This window comes from Papilio xuthus, unplaced genomic scaffold, assembly GCF_000836235.2.
Source record: "Papilio xuthus unplaced genomic scaffold, Pxut_1.1 DF827777.1, whole genome shotgun sequence".
Lineage (NCBI taxonomy): Eukaryota > Metazoa > Arthropoda > Insecta > Lepidoptera > Papilionidae > Papilio > Papilio xuthus.
This window is the reverse complement of record NW_013530872.1, coordinates 2812381-2823365: the sequence shown is the minus strand read 5'-3', so window position 1 is coordinate 2823365 and position 10985 is coordinate 2812381. Positions and strand designations below refer to the sequence as shown.

At 34.6% G+C, this 10985-nt stretch overlaps 1 protein-coding gene across 1 annotated transcript; it reads left to right on the top strand.

Annotated features, from left to right (window-relative positions):
• The first annotated feature begins 5211 nt into the window (after positions 1 to 5211).
• On the top strand, positions 5212 to 9872 carry LOC106116038 (retinal dehydrogenase 1-like). The gene is made up of 11 exons (XM_013309751.1): positions 5212 to 5303; positions 5884 to 5988; positions 6530 to 6797; positions 7006 to 7122; positions 7434 to 7621; positions 7703 to 7805; positions 7980 to 8164; positions 8399 to 8563; positions 8880 to 9037; positions 9599 to 9673; positions 9746 to 9872. Exons 1-11 carry the CDS (start codon positions 5277 to 5279, stop codon positions 9813 to 9815), a joined length of 1461 nt encoding a protein of 486 aa, XP_013165205.1. The 5' UTR covers positions 5212 to 5276; the 3' UTR covers positions 9816 to 9872.
• Positions 9873 to 10985: the final 1113 nt, after the last annotated feature.

Genomic DNA, 10985 nt, shown 5'->3' with positions numbered 1-10985 from the left:
ATAACTCGATGTATGTTAGTTCCACCTTTTTGATTGTAAGTATTAAATAAAAAAAGCTTATTTTGTAAATTGTAATAAGGTTGTGTTTCGCCATCCAATGTTTTAAACATTTATTCCATACGAGATTCGTAGCAAAGGCGTCTTTATGATTTTTTTATTCTATAATTGTAAACAAGTAAATGGAGGTCAAATCAAATATTTAAAAGTATAGACAACTGTCTCATTTTCCTCACACACAAACAAAATCATCAAATGTCATTTAATTTTGGCTAATCTTTTTTTGTTTAAAAATAAATCAAAAATTAAATTGAATTGTACGCCTCTGATTTAGGTCTGTTTGAAATACGCGATTGAATAAGGCTCGTAGAATCGTCGAAGTTGAAATATTAGATTTAAAACTATAGAGAATAGTTTATAGATAAAATTGTGATAGACATTGTCTAAATATACGTTACTAAATCGTTTAAAAGACTTTAATTGTGCACAAATACACTGATGTGAATGTTTAGTTATGAAATGTACAGATAAAAAAATAGTCTATTTGTGTCGACAAACAAAAAATATATTATTGTTAAGTTGTCATAGCCGGTACAATTAGCTGCATAATTTTATCGATAAAATTAATTTTGTACAATAAATTTATCTTATCTGTCAGTAATTGCACACTCATGAAAAATAATAGTAAACGAAATAACGATAGCTTCAGACTAGGGATGTAACATGTTAATAAAATCGATTTGTATTTTTGAATCGATTCTCTAAATCAATTTAAAAATAATACAAATATCTATTATTAGAATCGATTAGAGCAATTTCTCAAATTTTACGTAACCTTTAGTCAATGTTTTTTTTAATTTATTAACGGCGGAGAGTACATATAGAAATTTTGTTATTTCATAGTGAACACATTTGTTTTAGATGCATAATTTTGGCTTTCGGAATATTTTTTTAAATTGCTTTAATTATTAAAAAAAAATATTTTTTAAATAGCAAGGCACAAGTTTTATTCAACAAAGACAAAGTGATATTTCGCTTTATTATTGTGCTTTTATCAAACGACCGTGCGATAAATTTATTTAGAATTTTAATAGTTAAAAATTAACATTCTAACAATACAGTTAATACCAGAAAACTAGTGATGTACCTGTGTAGTGAAATGCCTTTAAAAAGTCCGGTTAGGCGTTACCTATTTCACTTAAGGCTCGTTCGTACCTGAGATATATTGTATTAAAGAAGTCGATTCTATTTATATTTAAAATGACGAATAAATATTATTGTCCATATACTGACATATTTGTCCAGTTTAAACTCCCAAGTATTAAAACTCTCATAAGCGGCTTTAATGATTTTTATACTGGCCAGATATATTCTTTTGGTCGAATTCTTTCTACAATTTGAAAGGAGAGGTATTAGGGATGTTCGATGAATTGTCAAACATAAGTATTATGATTCGAAAAAAGGCAACATTTGTTCCGTTTTTTTAATGTATGTCAACAAAGATTAATTTTCGTTATAATAAATATCGATATTTTTGTCGATAAGTCGGGCATCCCTAAAGTGAAGTAATACGGCGATACGTACGATTGCGAAGCCAATAGATGCATTTATATTATTTCCTGGTGTACATAAATTTATAAATAAAGGCGTAGATAATAAAATGTACATAAATAAAAAAAAGCTTGGTGGAAAGTACACGTCGAGTTGGGAATGGAGGGGTTTATATGATAAACCGAAGTTATTTTGTATTATAATAAAGATATTTCGATATAATTTTTTTAGTACTTAAATTTTTTTATGTACGCTGTTCTCACTCCATGCATTCCCGAGCTCTAAAAGGTTCAATATATTCATCTTATGAATAATAAAATAAATATACTATGTAATAAACAGAGTTTTTTCTTTATATATAAATTTTGTATATATAAAACCTTTTTATCTTTTAGAGGAATAACACATTATAATCCTTTACATCTTTGACACTCACTGCAGTTGAGATTCACAGTTGCTTGTCATACATACAAAGAAAATATTTGAACTCGCAATTTCGTCGATGCAGCAAAAAGCAACCTATAATCATCATCATCATCAGCTCACTATACGTACCCCACCGAGGGGCTCGGAGCCTACCCTAAGTGTGTAAGGGTGATTAGGCCAACCACGCTGGCCAATTTGAATTTCTTCTCAGATATGTGCAGATTGCATCACGATGTTTTCCTTCACCGTAAGAACGTCGGATAAATGTACATATATAATATATATCGGAAATCGAATTATTTATATAACATTGGTACATGCCGGGATTCGAACCCAGGATCTGCAGGTTGCAAGTCAAGTGCTTGACCACTGAGCCACCGACGCTCCTATAATATGTCCTCGTAATAATTGGTCCAGCAGTTTTGGAGATTTCCCGGTAAACATGCGGCCTTGCTGACAGGCAGACGAAGAGGCAAATACAAAAGGAATGTTTTGTTGTCAAGAACACAAATACAGCATGTGTCCGAAGTACGATGTAGTAATACGTATAGATGGATATAAATAGAATTTGGTGAATTCGTAACTTGGTAACTGCTGTAGATATTTTTTTTTATATCACAAGGTGGCAAACGAGCGAGCGGCCACTTGAAATCGCTGAAATAGCGAAGTGACCGTTGCCCATAGACATACGCAATTGCATATGCGTTGCCTACCTTTAATCGACGGAGGAGAGGATGCACAGAAAGAAAATATTTTCTCTTTCCATGCATCCTCTCATCCGGAAAACCCACTTCTACTTCCCATCCTTTCCTTATAAGAAAAAGGGCGGGAAGGGAAAGAGGACTAATTTTGGCTAATAAACTGATACATTTCTTTTGGGGTTGCCATAACAGTGTCTGACTCAAAAATTTGATCTGAGTAGGTAACTAAATTCGTCTTGTAAAGAAATTATCCAATATGAAGAATATTATAGCTACGTAATACTTATCTAATACTTTTCACTTTAACAAGAAACTAAATTACTTATAAACAAATTTAAATGCACTAATTAAAAGTAAAATTAACAATTTACCGTTTCGTCGCTTCCGGCTGTTTCAAATTAGTTTGATGTCATCTTGTTCCAGTTCCGACTAAAGAAAATACTTATTTCTTGTATATTTTAAAACACAATTTCCATTTTCAATTATTTTACAGAAATTGTAACCTAATACTGGTCGGTAAACGGTTTTAAATATTGAACGAGGTATGCTCTTTAACAATTTTTTTCTTTCATATTAAAAGACATATAATAAACTTGCTAGTAAATACATTGCACATAAAATTATAATTAATTAGCTGTCGCCCGCGACTCCGTCCGCGCGGGATTAAAAATAGATGTTGGCCGATTCTCAGACCTACTCAATATGTTCACAAAATTTCATGAGAATCGGTCAAGCCGTTTCGGAGGAGTATGGGAACGAAAATTGTGACACGAGAATTTTATATAAGATTTGTCGTTTTTCGCACAACTATAGATCCAGTAGCGTATAAAAAATCCTTTTAATCCCCTACTAAGCGTAGTACGTAATGAAAATGCCGAAGAACTTTAATATCCGGCTGAAATAAGACAATCAACTCGGCAATTTGTCCCTAAGTAAGCAGAACTGACCGTAAAACAGTAAGGGTCGCCATACACGGGCTTCAGTCATTTAATATCGACAACTTCAAGTTGTCGGCTAAAAATAGAGTCGTATGATCGCTTGTAGTCGTCTGTGTATGGCGGCTTTAGGATTGTAATTAGGAACAAGGAGTAATTTAAAAAGTAATGAACCGCTATAGTTAAATAACCAACGAAGAAACTTGGTCAAAATATAACGGTTATTCCCAATAACTATTGCCAATTAGTTATTAAGAATTTTGCTCTTTTAAAAACCTAATACAGATTTATGTACCATAATAAAATGGCCTTGGCTTCTATAGGTATATCAAAATGTTATCTTACACGTACGTATTTGATTAAAATTGTATAATATTGTGCAACACGGTCCATAGTTCACAATGTTAAGAAAGGAAATCCTTTTAATAATGACTTGCTTTGATCACAACGCTTACAATTTGAAACTCAAAATCCTTACAACAATGACTCAACGCAATAAACGTGATTACAATGACTTGGATCTTTTAACACGTTGACGGACAGTAGGAACAAGCGAAGTTCGAAAATTGACACTATATGTTTTTGTGATTTTTAGAATGTTAGAAGTATAGTTTTACTCTTTCTGCTTAAATAAACTTAATTTTGATTAATTTAGTACCTTTAATTAGGTTGCGGCTATAACCGTCATGGCGCCAGCGGACTCTATACACTAAGTGATAGGACGATATATAACAGGTGAAATATGAACTTCAACCTAAAAAGATGTTTTCAAAACACGACACTATGCTTCTACGTATACGCCAGTAAGTGCACATTTGTGCTGCTATAGCCGTAGTGTCTAAAAACGACCGTTTCGTTTTGGACGGCTATAGCAGTCATGCCACATTGTGAACTTCGCTTTGACGGCTATAGCCGCAATTGTCCGTCAACGTGTTAATAATGACTTGCTTTGCTTTGATCACAACGCTTACAATTTGAAACTCAAAATCCTTACAATGACTCAACGCAATAAACGTGATTACAATGACTTGGATCTTTTAACAATTTAAATATTTAACATATTAAAACAAAATTTAACGAACTTCATCATTATATTACTTTTGCTATATGTACTCAAGTTTTCTTATGAAAAACAAAAACCTTATTAGTTCTGTATTTCATTTAAAATGCACTAAACATTGTTTCGTTTATTTTTATTGATTGCCAGTTTGTAGTAGATGTTATGAAAAAGATTTTTTTAAGAAAATTAAAAGAAGAAGAAGTTTAAATAATTTACCTGTATCGTTTTAGGTTAGTTTGCGTAAGGTAATTACGAATGTTTTTGTGTTCTTAATAAACTAGCTGTCGCCCGCAACTTCGTCCGCGCGGAATTAAAAAAAAACTTAATAAGTACCCTATACGTTCCTTCAGACTATGTTCTATGTCTATGCCAAATTTCATCAAACATACATCCATCGATTTCTATCCATTACCATGACATTTGCATTTATAATATTAGTAAGAAGTAATATTTGTAAGATCTGCAATTTTGAATATCATCATGACTGGCATTTTTTAACTTGTCATCATGAACAACATTAGATAAACGTTGGTAGTAGGTATAAAATGGTGTATTAATTTTCTTATCAAATATTTGTGTTTTGAAAATCGTGTGTTACAGACAGATATGGCTCCACAGATTAAATATACAAAGGTAGTGTTTAATAAAATTTCAAATGTCACGTTAAAAAAACGTGTTTTATTGTGAAATGTGAGCGTAAAAATGGTTTAAAATATTTTTACCCAACTGACTAAGAAGGGTAATGTTTTTTGCGTGTTTGTAAGTTGTTACGAATGAGGGTTTGTAACTATAGAAGTTCTATTGTGACAGTAAACTTAAAAATTGAATGACGATTTTGACGAGTGTGACTCGAATCTAATACCTTTCATAAGTTTCATAGGAGTACAGTTAAGGTCCGTTCACATACACTGGAGATATATACTCTTTCGTACTTGCGTAATGGAACCGTCTGGCTCCGAGGGGATATGCTGAATAGAGTTCCAGCCGCTCTATGTGAAACGGTTTGGTTGGTAATCCGCGCCTGTTTATGTGAATAGCGCCGTCCGATGATCTCCGAACCGGATTGTATGAACGGACCCTTCCTCGTGCATTCCGTGACAGCTGCAAAATGAGATATATAGGTTCTGCCGTTTTAAAGAAAGAAGGAGAAGCGAACTCTTAAAAACAATTTTGTACGGTAGTTGATTTCTTAATCTTCATATTATTTCAACAGCTGTTCATCGACAACCAGTGGGTGGACGCCGTCAGTGGCAAAACTTTTGAAACCTACAACCCTCATGACGGCTCCGTTATCGCTAGAGTGGCTGAAGGTGATGAGGTAATTACTTAAATATGTACATTATAAAAAAAAATATTGGACTTTTAGATATACGGCAGATCATCCTTCCAAAGTCGATGTTCCGCTTCTTCAAACGCAACAATTTGAATGTTCGTTCTTTCTACATACAGCCAAGGAGTGGAACAAGTTGACGTGAGGATCTTCGACAGTAGGAAAAAAATATTCTTGCTACATCAGACTTAAAATAACTTTTTATATGCAGTGACTATAACAAAAGGTGTTCGGTTTAAAATAATACTCATCATATGGTTTGGTGATAATTATAAATTTTTAAATATATGCAATTCAGTCGCGATTTGATTCTTATCATATGACCAGATAAAGTCTATATATACATCAATTTATGGTACAAAAAGTATTGCCTTTAAGACAATAATCTAACGTATCATAGTTCTTGGCGATGTTCATGGAAATAGGCATACCAGAATAACAACCAAATGCAAAACTGTAATTATTTTCTGCTAATCTTCTTTTTAGTTACATGAGAGCATTTATTTAGTTTTAATAATTTGTTTACCAGGCGGACATAAATTTAGCGGTAGCAGCTGCGAAGCGTGCCTTCCATCGGAACTCGGAATGGCGTTTACTTGACGCGTCCCAAAGAGGTTACATACTCTACAAATTCGCCGACCTGGTGGAAAGAGACTTCGATTACCTCGCTGAACTTGAGTCCTACAACAATGGCATGGTTGTGAGTTTGTCAAAAGGATTCAATCGATATGGTATTGATTATATTCGATACTTGGCCAGTTTGGCTGACAAAGTTCAAGGAGATACTATTCCTCTTAGTAAGTATTTGTGATTAAAATATACTATCTGTAGCCCGAGACCTAGTCGATAGTGAATAAAAAAAAACCTAATTAGTAGCCTATGTATAACTCTTACTCTAATTTTATTAGTGTGTACCAACAAATGTTTGATTTGAAATTTCACTGACGATCGTGCAATATATTTAAAGATGATTGTATGACAAATTAAATTGTGTATTAATTTCAGATGGTGACGTATTTTCATACACTTTGAAGCAACCCGTGGGCGTGTGCGGTTTGATCCTGCCGTGGAATGGACCAATTATGATGTTCATCCACAAAGTAGTCACTGCTCTCGCGGCTGGTAATCTTTGTTTTATTTAAAATATATTAAATGAAATAAGCAGTTTCTAACAAAAATTGGTTTATGATCAATTGAATCTCATAAATCCAATGTTTTGTTTATTTCCATAAACATTTTGTTCATTTCTTAGTTTTCTGACTGAGAGTTTCTGCGATCAGAAACTTTGTATAAAACATATCGTCATCCCTTTCTTTGACAGGGATTTCGATTTTGAATTTCATATTTATTTCATGATGAGTATTATCGGCAATAAGTAACACTATTTTACGTAAGTAATTAAAATGTAACCCTGTATTTACGTGATGTTTCAGGTTGTACGGTGGTGGTGAAGCCGGCGGAACAGACGCCGCTAACTGCACTGGCGCTAGCCGCGCTGCTGCAGGAGGCCGGCGCGCCAGCAGGTGTTGTCAACGTCGTCAACGGCTTCGGAGTCGGCGCCGGCACCACACTCACTCATCACCCTGACGTCGCCAAGATCTCATTCACTGGATCACTTGAAGTAGAGCAACTTTATATCTTATTCAATACTAGAGATATCTCTGAACCTATAGAACACAATTTAAACAACTGTATATTTTAGGTTGGAAAGCTGATTCAACAAGCAGCTGGAGCTAACAACCTGAAGCGAGTGACACTCGAGCTCGGCGGCAAGAGTCCTTTGGTTATCATGGACGATGCAGATTGTAAGATAATCCATTAAATTACTATACCAGACAATTCACAAGTTAAAAAAATATCAATTAATTAGCTTGGAAAGCATTTGACATTAGAATTTGAAACCGCTTAGTTCATGAACAAACCATAAGAAAGGAACTCCACGAGATGTATGTTTTGATTTCTTATTCTTATATTTTCAGTAAATACTGCTATAGCCGTCGCCGCCAATAGTATTTTTGCTCACCAAGGCCAGATTTGCGTGGCAGCTTCTCGTTTGTTCGTGCAATCGGGTATCTACGACAAATTCGTGCAAGGCTGCGTCGCATTCGCTAAGAACCGAGTTGTTGGTGACCCATCAGACCCATCAACAGAACAGGGACCACAAGTAAGTACTAAATAATCTTTTGTGTTAAAATGGTAGTCAATAATCTTATTAGATACAAGATTGTCCTAATACTGCTTTGAGCAAAACTATTTGTCTTTCTTCCAAGTTAAGCTGGGATGGATATTACTCCTGCTGATAAGAAACGAACGAACGAACGAATATAACAGAACTCTTTTTAGTTGCAAAGAGATAATACAAATTTGATATATCTATTATTGTTATTTAATTTCACAGATAGATGAGGAGATGATGAAAAAAATATTAGGTTATATAGAGAAGGGTAAGAAGGAGGGAGCAAAACTGATGACTGGAGGCAAGCGCATTGGCAACTCAGGTTTCTACATCGAGCCGACAGTCTTTGCAAATGTCACTGATGATATGACCATCGCTAAAGAAGAGGTAATTTGTTTCATACGCATACTTCATTCAGTACTTCCTTTGTTGAGTACCAACGACATGACTCTATAAAGGAACTTATCTTTTATGTATTAATTATTCCATAATTTAGTACTAGGTTACGGGACGTGACTAACGTCATGCGACGGGACACACTATGGGTTTATGACACCAAAATTTTTGTATAAAAAGTATCGCCATCCCTGTAATTATTTTTGCAAAACAGAGAGAGTATGCATCGCCTCCAAATAAAGTAGAACTTAACTAAGTATATCTCCGGGAAGTTTTGTACAGTGGACTCACGAACCTATGATTTTAGATCTTTGGACCGGTGCAAAGCATTATTAAGTTCGATAAACTGGAAGAAGTTATCGATAGAGCGAATGCTACGAACTACGGTCTTGCTGCCGGCATCTTTACGAATAACCTTAACAACGCTTTGCAGTACACTAAGCATATAGAGGCAGGGAATGTATGGTACGTCATAATTTACATAAGAAAAATCAGCTATATACTTACCACAAACTATGAAACTTTTAAAAACATGATTTCTTGCGACTGTGAGATATTAAATTTTTTTTAAAGTGATGGCATTAACTAGTAAATTCTCACATTGTTAGTCGCCAGCGATATCATCTGTTGCACCAATGTCTCTCCTTTTGCAATATCACGACCGCTCAGACAATAGGGTGAAGTGGAAGCAATTCCGCGTAAAGTCTGATTAATGTGAGCGTTAGAGGCCCAATTTCGTCGTCTTTCACTAACTTTTCTTATAAGGGATTGGAAGGGGAAGTGGATTTAATGGTAGTAGAGACGCATAAGAAGGAAAAACAGTATCTGTCTGTGTCAATTAAAATTAAGCATTGCATCTGCAATTGCTGATATCTATGGGCAGCGGTCGCTTCAAAATTTCAGAGAACTTGGGGCCACTTGTTCGTTTGCCACCTAATAATAGAAAAAAACAAATATTGGAACAAGTGTCTTATATAATAAGCGTTTTGTTTAAACCTTTCAATATCTTCAATCTATATTTTCCAGGGTAAATACGTACTTATTGTCTGGACCACAAGGACCTTTTGGCGGCTTTAAAGATTCTGGGCTCGGAAGGGAAAAGTAAGTGCATTTTATTGTTTTTTTTTTTACTTTTTGTTAGAGTGTGGATTTTAATTTTTTTTTTAATTTCAGTGGTATCAACGCCTTGGATGCTTATTTAGAAGTGAAGACTGTTGCCATTAGCCTGCCAAAGAAATTCTAATTTATGTAATTTAAACAAAAGAAATGTGATACCTAATAAACTTAATCTAAGATTTTATCTTCTTATTCATTTATTAACCTTATATATTATATTTCATATATAAAATAAAAAATTATATTATACAAAATATAGTGTATTAAAAATAATGTACCACCGGCTGCGGAGTCCCATGACTCAAACAAACAGTGGTCAGGGCTGCAGAGACAGGAACCTTCTCACGATGCGTGCGGTTTCTAGGATAACTGCCTTTTCTATCGGGCACTTAATCCAACTGTTTAGCGAGAGCTTCTTGAGATGTTGAAATTAAAACATAACCTTATACATTTATTTATCATATTTTTAAAACAATTATTATGATTTTTTTTTTATCCTAAGATGGCAAACGAGCGAGCGGCCACCTGAAATCGCTGAAATAGCGAAGTGACCGTTGCCCATAGGCATACGCAATTGCATATGCGTTGCCTACCTTTAATCGACGGAGGAGAGGATGCACAGAAAGAAAATATTTTCCCTTTCCATGCATCCTCTCATCCGGAAAGTCCACTTCCACGTCGCATCCTTTCCTTATAAGAAAAGGGTGGGAAGGGAAAGAGGACTAAATTAGGCCTCCGGGACGCACACTCATCAGACGAAACGCGGAATTGCTTCCACTTGACGCCTGTCTTCTGTGTGGTCGTGGTATTTCACCGGGCGAGCCGGGCCAATTCCTGTTAAAGCGTGCGAAGATGTTAAAGCGGGCTCTACCACTGTTACCTTATTATTGAATATTTTTCTGATACAATTTACATATTGTATTTAAATAAAATTTATTATTTTCTTATTTCATGGCTTTTATTTCTGCACCGTACTCTCTTTGGTAGCCAAAGACTTCATAAACAATAGCCAAGATGGCAAAACTAGCCACCTGCATACTTCGTCATACAAAAATGTATCAAAAGTTATGTAGAGTTAGTGTAGAACAAGAGACGATCGGGAGAAGACAATTTTGGGGTCTCATTGTAAATCCTACTTCTTACTCATATGATAAATGCGAATGTCTAGATGGATGGATGTTTGAAGGTATCTCTAGAACGACTGAACAGATTAGGATGAAATTTGGCATACATATAGAACATAGTCTGGAAGTACACATAGTCTACTAATTATGTTTTTTTTTTAATTTCGGGCGTT

Excerpts from the sequence above, each read along its gene's own strand:
- LOC106116038 (XM_013309751.1), top strand. The coding sequence starts at position 5,277 with ATGGCTCCACAGATTAAATATACAAAG. Across the intron at positions 6,798-7,005 it reads AGGAGATACTATTCCTCTTA|ATGGTGACGTATTTTCATAC; the intron begins GTAAGTATTTGT and ends TATTAATTTCAG. Across the intron at positions 7,622-7,702 it reads CATTCACTGGATCACTTGAA|GTTGGAAAGCTGATTCAACA; the intron begins GTAGAGCAACTT and ends TGTATATTTTAG.